Genomic DNA, 13166 nt, shown 5'->3' with positions numbered 1-13166 from the left:
AATGAGTGACATTCTTTTACGCATTTTTTTTTATAATAAATAGTATTTTTCCTTGTCATAGGACGAGTTTGTACATTTCCATTTAATTCCACTACTTGATTGTACCTTTGACAGATACGTATTTCGACCTCAACAGTAAGGTCGTCTTCAGTGTCTCGTACTTGACTCGACTTCTTGGCTGCAGCCATTCAACTGTTTTCATATTGATAGTTCTGTTCACCATTTTGAAAAGTATCATAGATTTAAAGTGCCACTCCTCCATTTCAATTACCATCTTGAATAGAGTCTCCTAGGCTAATTTTCAACCAAATTCATGACGATTTGTTGAATCTGTAAAATTTTCCAAAATGGTCTTTTTAACATATCTAAGTAGTATGAAAGCTATTGATTTTAGTATAAAACTTGACTTTTTCTAAATTTTCACAAAGGGCCGTTGGAAATGTTAGGTGAGCAATTTTTTTGCATTGTTTATGGTGAGAGACATTTTTCATCCATCACTTTTTTCTATAGAGTTAGCCTTGGAAGATAAGCAAAAATCGTGACTACAAGATGAAAACATTTTTTCGTTTTATCACTTCCTCTCATTAATTTTTTGTGAGAACAATTAGAAAAATTCTTTGGTGAAATGCGGTGGGAGTCGATCTCTAACAATGGCAGGCTTGGGATGAGCTTACTTTAGCAACACCATCACTCTATCTGCATCTACGCATCACGTTACAGTGACCAAACGTCCCGGATTATGCGGGACAGTACCGGGTTCAGCCTACTTGTTTTATTTAATTATTATAAGTATATCAACAGGCACCCTACAGCCCAAATGATGTTAAATAAGGTTACAATAACTAATACTAAAGCGGTTTAACATGTTACAAAAATAAACAGAATCGTAGAACTATACACGAGAAGCAAACAAACTGGAAAACCGACGTCTTAGGTTTAGGCGACTAACACTAAAGTCGAACGCTGAAGCGACTCTATTAAATATCCTTTGCAGTCCATTCATCGCACCGTACATGCTGTAATTGGTACGTTGATGTTCACTTGCCCAAGAAGCGATGGACAATCTAAGCGACCTTGAAGAGCGTCAGCAATAAACAGAGCCCTCGCCGTATTCCTACGCACATGCAGGGGCTCCAGGTGAATTAGTTGACAACGATCGTGGTAACTCGGCAGTTGAACAGGGTTTCTCCAGGGTAACTTACGTAGTGCGAAGCGCAAAAACCTGCGTTGTACCGACTCAATTCTTTCAACGCCGTTGTTGTAGTTTGGGCTCCATACCTCAGAACAATATTCTAAGATGGAACGCTATAAGGAACAGTCTAACAATTTTAGGCAATAGATGTCAGCAATTTTTAGCAATTCTGAAAATGCAATCGAGAGATCGATACATGCTGCTTAAATGTGAGTTGGGAATCCATGATTACTCCCAAATCCTTGATATGGTCAACGCGTTCGACTTCTGCATTCAGTAAACGATAATTAAAGCAAATCGGATTTTTTATCCGTGAAAAAGAAATTACTGAACACTTCTTTGGGTGTACCATCATACGGTTTAGCCTGCACCAATCAGCGAACACTTCAAGCTGTTGCTGAAGAAAGCGACAATCTTCAGTAGAGCGAATGAGACAAAACATTTTCAAGTCGTCTGCAAATGATAGCCGTGGAGCCTTCAGAGCTAGATGCACATCGTTGAAGTACAGTAGAAACAGGAACGGACCCAAGTGGCTACCTTGAGGTATACCTGATGTTGAAATAAAACTGGACGCCTGGCAATCTCCGATTACAACCACAGTCTTACGGTGTGTGAGGTATGAACGAAACCATCTTAGACAACAACCGTTAATGCCGAACTTCTTCATTTTTGCAATCGCAATATCGTGGTTCACTTTATCGAATGCAGCGGCCAGGTCCGTGTAGATCACATCCGTCTGTGCACGTTGGACCATACTATCGGTTATATAGGAAGTCAAGCAGAGCAAGTTGGTAGCTGTCGATCGCCCGGGTGTAAAGCCATGTTGGTCGTTGCTGAGAAATGGTTTGCAATGGGCCTCAAGTGGCTCCAAAATCACCAGCTCGAATAATTTTGAAACTGCATTTAAAGAAGTGATACCACGGTAGTTATTAATGTCACGTTTGTTGCCTTTCTTGTGTACCGGAAACATGTTCGCAGTTTTCCAGCAAGCAGGAAATGTACCACTGTTGATAGATGCTTGAAAGATAAGAAGTATCGGGGTCACCAGAACATCCATATGTCTTTTCAGAAGAACCGAGGGAAATCCATCGGGTCCCGGAGAAAAGCTACGTTTGAGTCGGGAAGAAGTACTGATATCCATCGTTGCAGCAATGACAATGGTGACAAGTGTTTGATTGACGGTCGGGGCACATCGTTCTCAATTTCCACGGCTGATAATACCTCATTTGAGAACACGCTCGAGAACTTTTCGGAGAAAAACGAACAGATGCCCTAGGTCGTAGATGCCGTGTTGTCGTTGAGCGTCATGGATGTAGGTAATCCATATTCTTTGCGTTGCTCGTTGACATATTGCCAGAAGCGTTTAGGATGCGACTTGAGGTTGCGTTGGATATTAAGCTGATGTTGAGAGTAACATTCCTTAGTGACTCGCTTGAACTCATAGTTGAGCCTAACATAATGGTTCCGAAATAAGACTGAACGATGCTTGGTAAACTGCCTCAAAGCAGCTCTTTTAGTAGTTTTCAAACGTCGCAGCGAGCTCGAGTACCATGAAGGACTAACTACCTTACGACAGACTTTCTTCGGCACGTGTTGATCAATGACATACGCCAATACGTTGGAAAATGTTTGCGCTCCGATATTCACATCTTCTAGATCCAGAATGTGCAAATCGATAGAAAACAGTAGCTCAGCGATATTACGATGGTTGGCTCTGCGATTATTGAAGGATATGGATTCATGAGAGTCGTTGAAAGCATGCTTCAAACCGCGATTTACCATGACGAGCAGCGGCAGGTGATGTGCCACTGATTTGACTAGTGGCGCAGGTGCAATAGATAAAGATAATGCTGTGCATTGATCGCTAATGAAGCAGAGGTCAAGACAACGATTATTCTCGTTGGCGATGGAATTAACTTGAACTAGTGCTGCTGAGCTATAGCTGTCAAGAAGCTTTACCGCTCCGTTGTGTAAAGAAGAGTGATCGGTGTCCGGATAAAGATAGCCATTAGGTGTAGCGATCCAGGTTATGCTCGGTAGATTGTAGTCCCCAAGAACTATAATTTCATCGAAAGCAGTTGCTATTTATAGAGCATAGAAAGCGAATCACAGTGGGTTTCAACATATCCCATATCCCGAACCGACAAGGGCGGAATATACAGAGCGCACAAATACAGTTTCCGGTCTCTAAGCTCGATCGTTGTCCAAACCTGTTCAAGGCAATCCCACGAAGTGTTAACGACAGCTTTTGATTTAAGACTGGAATTCACGGCTATCAGTACTCCGCCCCCTACGGATTTACGACTGTTGTTTGAATTTCGATCACAGCGAAAGACCTCGTAAGCAGGACCAAATATCTGGCTGGAAAGTGTGACATCATTCAGCCAAGTCTCAACGAGAACGATGATATCGAAGCACTGATCAGACACTGCAAGGCGGTACTCCTCGACCGTGGAATTAATTCCGCCTACATTTTGGTAGTAAAGCAGCAGTTGTTCATGTGGCTTCTGTGGCGGATGCGAGGAACTGCAAGCGGCGAATGCAAAACATTGGGGTACTTGCCTGCGTGAGGATTTTGGAAGACCTCCTCACCAACACCATACGTAGGACAAGGACGGCTGCATATCGTTGACGGGAAAGGCTCGACTGCGATTGGTGGCTTAGAGGCTTCCATAGAGCTTGTTGCAGGTCTGCGTCCCGGTGACTCGATGCAAAACACCTCGCATTGCCTTACACACCGAAAAACGTTCAGCATTCCATGATGAATCTGGGCTGGCTGAAGATTCAATCCATTGGAAATGAAATGTAGAGAAATCTGTAGCAGATCTGAATAATTAAGATAAAAGAGGGAAAGAGGGATGAAGGTAATTTTGAGTATCTTAGCAATTTTCGCAATATTAAGGAATACACAGTCAGTTTTTATTTCTGCAGCTCAGCAAAATAAAGAACAGACTTCAGTAAAAAGGTTTTTTTTTGCTGATTTCCTGTAAACTATTTGCTGTGTTTTAGCAATAAAAAGTCACCATTCTCGGCCAAATACGTGTTTGCTGAAAGCTAGGACATGATGTGACAGTTCAATCGAGATTGCCTTGTTACTATTCAGTGGATAGCTCTGACGAGATGATCGCCAGTGTAATCAAACTAATTTGGGGCAGAACCTTCCAAACAATATGTTTCAAAACTCAATGTTTATCTTCCTACCTATCCATTATTTATGTAAGAGAAGCGAAAGATTCAAACACAAAAGATTAAACTTGAAAAAATATGACTGTTAGATAAAAACCCAACTTAAATCACCGAGTAGTGATACAGCCTTTCTCGCATTTAGCCAAGGCAACCTTATATGGAGCTTATATGGTTCGATGTACCATTTCCTTCATAACTTTCAAACGCATCGGTCGATCGTTATCAAATTCAGTAGTGATCAACAAGGCTGTCGAATGCAACTTGTTGTGGATTACTATATGAAAAGTTTTCTAATGTGTTTCCCTGCTTTTGTGCACACACATACACACGGACAGACAGACATTTGCTCAGATCGTTGAGCTGAGTCGATTGGTATAATAAGACTCCGAGACTTATATAAAAAGTTCGTTTTCGAAGTGAAATGATAGCCTTTCGGTATAACTTTGTTGTACGAGAAAGGCAAAAAAATGCCAAAAAAAATATAATGCTTAAAATTATGAGTTATAAATCTTTGCAGACCTTGAGAATAATGTTTAACCAATTGGCTAAAGACATTTACGTTTGTTGCCAAATATTAACTTTTAAAACCATGGCCAAGGGAAGTATACTTGAACACCTTCAACAAAACATTGAAGATATTAAGATACTTTCAAGCCGAAAGTTAAATGCGTTTCTGTTGAAGATATTGGATTGTACCACATAGTGAGACTTAGTGAAGTGAATTATATTTATAAAATTTTGATTAAAGTTTGAATGGCTTTATTCAGCGGCGCAGCAGAATTTTTTTGTGATATGAAAATTGAAATTATTAAAAATTCATTTCGAAATTGCGCGAAATTACGTTTAATTCTGTAAAAGTGTGATTTTCTGTCGATTTTTTTTAAATTTCACGATACGTAACGAAATCAAAAAATCTGATTTTGCCATACTCAAATTCCGCGGAATTCCGTGTGGGGTGGTTTAGTGGATCTTCGACTGGAAAATGAATAACTACTAGAAATAATTCCTGTTACAGATATCTGCTTACACTACTGGTTTTAAACGTACTGTGTGCATGGATCCACTTTCGAATGACTCGCTTGCCACCATCTCCTTGCTTTGTTCTCACCTAGAACAGTGACAAATGTAGAAATTCCCATAACCTATTTGCAGTAAAAAATATATTTATTGCTGTAATTAATTACATTAATATGTAAATTATTAAATATGATCCACGAGATGCGTTTGACACATCGAGAAGACGTTTCTACACTTTATTGGTGATCATTGGTTTGCAAGGCAGTCACCGCCGGGAGGCGTTCCATTCAAATGTTCAGCAGGTATTGGGTGGGCTGGCTGGCATCGCTGTTATGCATAAAACGACGACGACGGAGGAGATCTTCTAGGTGCGGCTTGTGTTTTTGAAATACAACTCGCACACACCGTCAGTCAAAAGTTTTGTCACTATAATATAACTAGATTGGCGGATATGAAGACGAAGTCCAGTCGAACTGGCCATTTTGATATTATTTCAATCAAAGGTGATAACATTTGCCACTCGGCGTGGACATTAATTACGAGCGAATTTGTCTTCAGTTCATTTGAATTTGCATGGAACGGACAAAAACATTATATGAAAATGACTGTGACTGGTGTTTTTTGAAAAATGATAGAAATTTATATTAAATGTCTGCGCCAAACTATATTAAAGTAACTACAATTAATAGGACCTGTTTGCTGCTGACACTTAAAGAATTTTTCCCCCGGTTTGTGGTTGCTAGCAGTGAGCACTCATCTGAAATTTCCCACCGTGACTAAATCTTAAATAAAAAATGACTGACTTTATTCAACTGAAATACCTCACGGATGCTAATACTCAGTACGTTTTTACAAATTACAGTCACTACTGGATACCGTGTTCGAGAGCTAATGTGACTTTTGAGTACCTGTGGAAGGCTGATGGGCTCTTTTGTTTCCATGTTAGGTGTCAAAAGTGTCTCACACAAGCTGACGGGCAGCTTCTCCTGATTAATGAGGCAACGACGCATGTGGGTTTATTTTTATAGGAATTATATACATAATGATCCAATTATTCTATCTCGCTGCCTTTCAACTGTGGGTGGCTTAAGCTGAAACTGATCAATTGGATTGTTTAAGCTGTTAAAAACTAAGAAGCCGCTCAGAAATCTTTGATGCATCCCTCGAACGCAGATGCGGCAAAAGTCGGATACAACACGCACCAAGTGAGAAACCGAAGCCGTCAGTAATCGACCATCGGACTTCATCTAATCTGCCTCTTACTTGAACCTCATCTCCGAACAAACGCCAAACCCTTCTTACCATGCAACTAGTGCACCTCGAGCTTTCTGATGGGAAATCATCTTTACCGCACGGCTCGGAACTGGCTCGTCTTGACATTTCCAGCAAGAAACTATTCCGAACGCAGTTACCAATAAAAGTCATTACAAACGATTGGCATTTGGCGGAGTAATTTATTTAAGTTTGAAAAACTGCGAAAATTCTTTTCTTCGATGTGAGACGGCCAGCTTGCATCCAGTACCTGCACTACAGACAGGTGGGTGAAGCCAAATCGATTGATCGCTCAAAGTCGCGCTCTGGTTGCGGTGTCATTAGTCTGTCGTCTGTTCTGCACGGATTCTAATGCGAATCGATGGCCACGCGTATCTGCCAGTTCACCCAGTACTTATTTAAACGATTGCGATGCACATGAGAGTTTCTTGAAACTGGTCAGGTAAGTTTCAGTCACTATTGAACTATAATAAATGTTATTAATTGTTACGGAGAGCTTTCGAGAGTGATTACTGAAGGAATTAGAAAAAAAGAGATTTGCATATGAATTTTTAGAGATGTAAATTGTTTCAGTTTGATACTACGCACAAGTTTAATTTGTTTCATACATATCTTGCTGCCTTTATGTTGTTTGTTTTTAAACTCGTAAAAAATCAAACGTGTGACATCACTTTCTGTGCTAAACAGTTGTTAAATATTGAGTAATTGAAAATTGCTTCAAAGATGATCATCAATGAGAGAAGGGCCCTAATTGACCCAGACTTTGAAGCATTTTTCAATTAATTGAGTGCGGAAAGCGGCTGCCATGTAATGGTTTCCTCAGTTGTTATTGAGTGCAATATATTATGGGCATAAATGAAATAATTCAGCACTCAACATCAAGTTCATATAGACAATCGTGATGACAGTCAAATAGTGATATTTTTAACCTTTTGTATGTGTACTGGGGTCAATTTAACCCTAAGCCAGTTTAAAAGGCTGCCATTTTTTTTGAAATATTTCAACTGATTCTTCTAATATTTGGTAGTTTGGTTAAACTCGCCGAGATATGTCCTATAGCGGATTTTTTTGGTATGATTCGAAAGATAAATTAAACATCTTTCAGGACGTTACCTTAGATTGACCATAGGTGGGCAGTTATCTCGCGGGGAGAAGAGTTTCGTAAAAGAGGGTATAAAATCAGTGATTTTTTATGCTTATGTTATTTATATCTGAAAGCCCTGACCATTCTAAAATGCACCTTTTCAAGGAAATTGAGCAGCAAGGCGCGCTTTGTCATGAGGCATTGATTAGCCTGGAATGTGCCCGTTTGGCAACGATACCTATGAAACTATCATTTAAGATTATGCCAGATATTCCGATGCATGTATGGAATATTGTAAATATTGTTATTACAAAAATTGGAATTAGTAAAGATGATGTCTTCAACTCTACGAATCTCGGTAAAAGTTTAACAAATTGCTGAGATCACGGTAAAAAAATAAGTCTGTAGACCTCGCTGGATTCAAGCCTCAGGTACAATGAAAATAAGTTGAACATTAGAAAAATGCGGTTTCTGATATATTTTTCTGAAAAAGGCCAACCCTTCGAGTGATATTTGAGAAACGGAAAGTTTCTCCCAGTTACTCGCCCATAGGTCTGTCTTAATGTACCAGCAGGATAACCCAGTTACATACGACTACCGAAAGCCGCTGAATGCACTTAACATCAAAGCGACTGAAGATGGTTGTGCTAATAGACAAGAGCAAACGGAACCGCCTCTTGAATAAGTTGAATGCTAATTTGCATGTTTGAGACAGTGCACGCAATGCGCTATTTCTGGTGTTTAGATTTTCAGTCTCAATCACAGCAGTAATGGAATGAAGTAATTTTAAAACCATCAATCATCACTTGTCACTGCACAATTATATAGCCGTTGAAGGGAATGCCTTGGAAGGTTCTCATAGTTGCCTATAGGCCACCCATGCTCTAACAGGTGTGAATTAACCTGCATTCCATACGAAGTTCATGATCATTCGAAGGTAGATAGAGGTAATTTATAAATGTCATATTCAAGAAGAAAGATTATCATGGAGAACCATTTGAATGAGGATTTAAGTTATATTGAAAATATGTTTGAATTATTGCAAATCATATAATATAATCCAAAAGATACGATCATAGTGTCGAAAACGATTTTTGCAGAGTACTGAAATTAAAGAAACATAAACATTCCATGGGAGCAAGGATGTTAACGATCATTCAGTAATTTGCGTTCGATCATTTAGTAGTTTGTCAATAACACAGTCCAGGAGCTGAATTTAAAAATATGTTGTTTGGTGGACTTCTAGAGCGATGGTTTTTCTACAACTTTGCCTAATGGTTCGTTATTAGAATTCAATTAATAACGGAGTTAGAGTGCTAGTTGCAGTAACTAAATGAACTAAATGATTGGAATTTTGTTATCATTTAGTCTACCATACAACATATTTTGAAATTCAGCTCCTGGACTGTGTTATTGACAAACTACTAAATGATCGTACGCAAATTACTGAATGATCGTTAACATCCTTGAATGGGAGAGCTGGAGCAAAAACACGAGGATGATGACCACGGTTAAACCCATCCGTAGTTGTCTTACACAGTTGGCTAAAAATCTACTCTTTTATTTTTCACAATTTTCATCAATTAAATAAAATTCATTCAATGCGTGCAACTGCTTTATACTTTACGTATGTTTCAGTTATATAAATGTCACTTTGATATGTGTAATATACACACAACATACACACAAACATACACACACATAGATATGCTGATTGGACGAAGGCCAGTAGTCATAGCAGGTGACTTTAATGCCTGGGCTGTGCGTGGAGTGGGGCAGTAGAGTGACCAACACAAGAGGATATGTCCTGCAGGAAGCACTAGCGAAGCTAGATGTACGATTGTGCAATGAAGGCTACGTGAGCACCTTTCGGAGAGACGGGAGGGAATCTATAATTGACATCACGTTCTGTAGCCCTTCACTGACGACAAACATGGACTGGAAAGTAAGTGAAGACTATACCCATAGCGACCATCAGGCGATACGTTACCGTATCGGCCAACGAAACAATGGTGAAACGCGGAGAAGGATGACCAGCGCGAGGAAGTGGAAGACGAAAGCCTTCAACAAAGACCTCTTTGTCGAGGCACTTCGATCGGACAGTGCTACCGAGATCGTAAATGCAGTCGAGCTAACAAGGAGAATGGTAACGGCTTGTGATGCAGCAATGCCGCGTAAACTGGAGCCGAGGAGCAATCGGCATCCAGCTAACTGGTGGAACGAGGGACTCAGTACGCTTCATGCTGCTTGCCTTAGAGCCACAGAGGCGGGCACAGAGAGCGAGGACGGAACCAGAGAAAGAGGAGCGTAAGGCGGCGTTCTGGGTTGCTAGGACCGGACTGTTACAAGGAGTTGTGTCGAGAAGCAGACGCCAACCCATGGGGGGATGCTTATAGAGTCGTGATGGCGAAGATGAAGGGTCCGTCGATGCCAACCGAAAAGTGTCCGATCAAGCTGAAGGAGATCGTAGAGGGTCTCTTCCCGCAACACGACCCGACCACGTGGCCAACAATAGAAGAAGAAACAAACGCTGAGTACCAACAAGTGTCCAATGAGGAGCTTGCAGAAGCGGCAAAGCGCCTGCAGGCGAAGAAAGCCCCCGGTCCGGATGGAATACCGAACGTGGCGCTGAAAGCTGCGCTCGTGGCATGTCCGGATATGTTCAGAACAGTGTTGCCAAAGTGCCTGGACGAAGGCAACTTCCCTGAAATGTGGAAGATTCAGAAGCTGGTGTTGCTGTCAAAGCCAAGAAAGCCTCTGGGTAATCCGGCTTCGTACAGACTTACATGTCTGTTGGACACACTCGGGAAGCTCCTGGAGAGGATTATCCTGAATAGGCTTGCGAAATGTACGGAGGGCGAGCGCGGACTGTCGAAGATGCAGTTTGAGTTCCGCAAAGGAGTATCGACAGTGGATGTTATTCGGACAGTACTCGAAAGCGCTGAAAAGGCGTCCAAACAGAAGCGAAAAGGAGATCGATATTGCGCAGTGGTAACAATAGACGTAAAAAATGCGTTCAATAGTGCCAGCTTCGAAGCCATCGCATCAGCGCTGCATAGAATGCGGGTCCCTGGTTACCTGTGCCATATCCTGAAGAGCTACTTTTAGTGCAGAGTGTTGGTGTACGACACTAACGAAGGGCGTAAGTCGATGCGGGTTACAGCAGGCGTTCCTTGAGGCTCCATTCTCGGTCCAACTATTTGGAACGGGATGTACGATGGAGTCCTGATTCTGCGGTTGCCTAGAAAAGTTAAATTCGTTGGTTTTGAGGATGACGTGTACCTAACGGTGATGAGCGAGACACTTGAAGAAGTAGAAGTGTTGGCGACGGAGGCGATATCAATGATCGGCTGGATGAACGGAGTGAAGCTGCAAATAGCTCACCATAAGCTGGAGGTGCTATTAGTCAGCAACTGTAAGGTGATTCAGTGGATGGAGATTGTCGTTGGTGATCATGCGATTGTATCGAAGCGATCACTCAAACATCTAGGAGTGATGATCGATGACCGACTAAATTTTAATAGCCACGTCGATTGCGTCTGCGAAAAGTCGGCGAAGGCTATGAGCATGAGCGTAATAGCAAGGATCATGCCAAACGTTGGCGGTCCAAGAAGTAGCACCAGACGTCTACTAGCTAGTGTCTCGTCATCGATACTGCGGTATGGAGTCCCCGCTTGGGGTAATGCGCTAGAAACCAAGCGGAACCATAGAATGCTACAAAGTGCGTTCCGGCTGATGTCCATTACGGACAATGGAAGGTGGACCCACCGACTCATTCCAAACCTGTCAACGTGGATGAACAGGAAGCATGGCGAAGTAAACTTTCACCTGACACAGTTCCTGTCAGGCCACGGCTGCTTCTGACAGTATTTACATCGGTTTTTTACCCGGAGTTTGAGAACGTCGAGGAGACGGTGGAGCACGTGTTCTTTGAATGCCCCAGGTTTGAGGCAGTTCGAAGGGAAATACACGGTTGAAACCAAGAGAACGTGATAGAAAAAAAATGTGTCGAGAGGAAAGCACGTGGAATGCAGATACACGGATTTTATCCGAGTTGCAGAAGAAATGGCGTAACGACCAAAGAGCATCGATATCGGGAGAACTTCCTTCGACGGGGAACTCTCCGTCGGCGTAGGCTAGATCCGCCGCCGGGGACTAGACCGATTAGTTTGCGATGAAATACAACCAGTTACGGGTCGTCAGGGCACCAGTGAACCGGATGCCCTGCTCCCCCAGATTCGCTGGACTGACCTTGGCACTCGGCTGGTTGGCGTCGGTTTCGGAAGAACCTCCTTTGCCGGGGCTCTGCCGGAGTAAGCTAGAATCCCCGTTGGCACGAGACCGAGTAGATTGTTAAGAATGAGCTGCTAAAGTCGCTGAGACACCAGACACTTCAAGGTGAAGGCTGGGTACACCGGCGATAGTACAAAGGAGTGGTGCTGAACAGCACAACAGGCCGACTTTTTCGAAGTGAAGCATATTGGTAGTACCGGAGAAATTTAGGTTAAGACACGTATAGGATGGAAAGATGGAAAGTTTGAATGGTAGAATCCATGAAGTAGACAGTTTATCTTGCGGTCCGAGGGGAAGCAAGGTAACAAAACAAGTAAAGGAGGTTTTTTTCCTCAGTCGAGGGTTTTTCCTCCCACCACGGTGGAAGCAAGCTTCCATAGAAGCAAGATTACCTAATTGTGGAAGGTAACTTAGCAGACGTGATCCCCAGAGCCCAATGTGAGATGGTGAATGTTTCCAAGCAGTTTTGCGAGGAAGTGCAGACGAAAGTGTCATAGCTCAATAAAAAAAACACACACACATAGACATGTACACATCAGGGGGTAGCAGGGACTATGTCCAAGGGCTGTACAACCCCTCTGCACGACCTCTGCGAGCTAGAGTGCCTGCCTAGGACGTGGTGGGGTTTGGCAGTGGGCTCTGTTAAACCTCTACAAAAAGCTACATGTGTCCGCAAGCAGGTCCTATCGAAGCGACCGTGTGCCGCTCAAAGCGCACAGAAGCCCATAGAGTGCCAATTGGCATGAGGAGTGTCCCTAGCCTTCTATCAAAAGTTTGGTCTTGGAGAGATCCTATAACCTTTATGTATACTTAGTATACGAGAAATGCAAAAATGTATATTGGCCATAACCAGGCCAATTTTCAATAGAAAACAATGGGACAGGACAGGATTCCGCGTTAAGGATAAGTGTCTAAAAAATGAGTTACACTTTTTACGCGGTTTTTTGATAAAAAAAATGCATTTTGTCCATAGTTTCTGATATCATAGTCCCATCAGTCCAATCAATTTTCAATAGGAGACAATGGGACACGATTCTGCGTCAAATGCAATTTGTTACGAGCAGATCGATTAACCCTTTCAGGACGGATGGGTCATACAAGCCCAGCGTTTTAGATTGGCTG

General features: G+C 42.1%; 2 protein-coding genes across 2 annotated transcripts; one reads left to right on the top strand and one right to left on the bottom strand.

Annotated features, from left to right (window-relative positions):
• Positions 1-2464: 2464 nt before the first annotated feature.
• On the bottom strand, positions 2465-3816 carry LOC134210075 (uncharacterized). Its single transcript, XM_062686100.1, has 3 exons — positions 3785-3816; positions 3303-3718; positions 2465-3249 (listed from the first exon to the last, which is right to left on the bottom strand). The coding sequence occupies exons 1-3, from the start codon at positions 3814-3816 to the stop codon at positions 2465-2467; spliced, it is 1233 nt and encodes a 410-aa protein (XP_062542084.1).
• Positions 3817-10961: 7145 nt separating this feature from the next.
• Positions 10962-11615, top strand: LOC134210074 (uncharacterized). Its single transcript, XM_062686099.1, has one exon. The coding sequence runs from the start codon at positions 10962-10964 to the stop codon at positions 11613-11615; it is 654 nt and encodes a 217-aa protein (XP_062542083.1).
• Positions 11616-13166: the final 1551 nt, after the last annotated feature.

The sequence above is a fragment of the Armigeres subalbatus genome, chromosome 2 (genome assembly GCF_024139115.2).
Source record: "Armigeres subalbatus isolate Guangzhou_Male chromosome 2, GZ_Asu_2, whole genome shotgun sequence".
NCBI classification, from domain to species: Eukaryota; Metazoa; Arthropoda; class Insecta; order Diptera; family Culicidae; genus Armigeres; species Armigeres subalbatus.
The sequence above is the reverse complement of the archived record's forward strand: the minus strand, read 5'-3'. Positions and strand labels throughout refer to the sequence as shown.

Coding starts and splice junctions, on each gene's coding strand:
- LOC134210075 (XM_062686100.1), bottom strand. CDS start 3,816: ATGCAGCCGTCCTTGTCCTACGTATGGTGTTG. Junction 3,719..3,784: donor TTGTCCTACGTATGGTGTTG/GTGAGGAGGTCT, acceptor CGCCGCTTGCAG/TTCCTCGCATCCGCCACAGA. Junction 3,250..3,302: donor GGGATATGTTGAAACCCACT/GTGATTCGCTTT, acceptor ATGAAATTATAG/TTCTTGGGGACTACAATCTA.
- LOC134210074 (XM_062686099.1), top strand. CDS start 10,962: ATGTACGATGGAGTCCTGATTCTGCGGTTGCCTAGAAAAGTTAAATTC.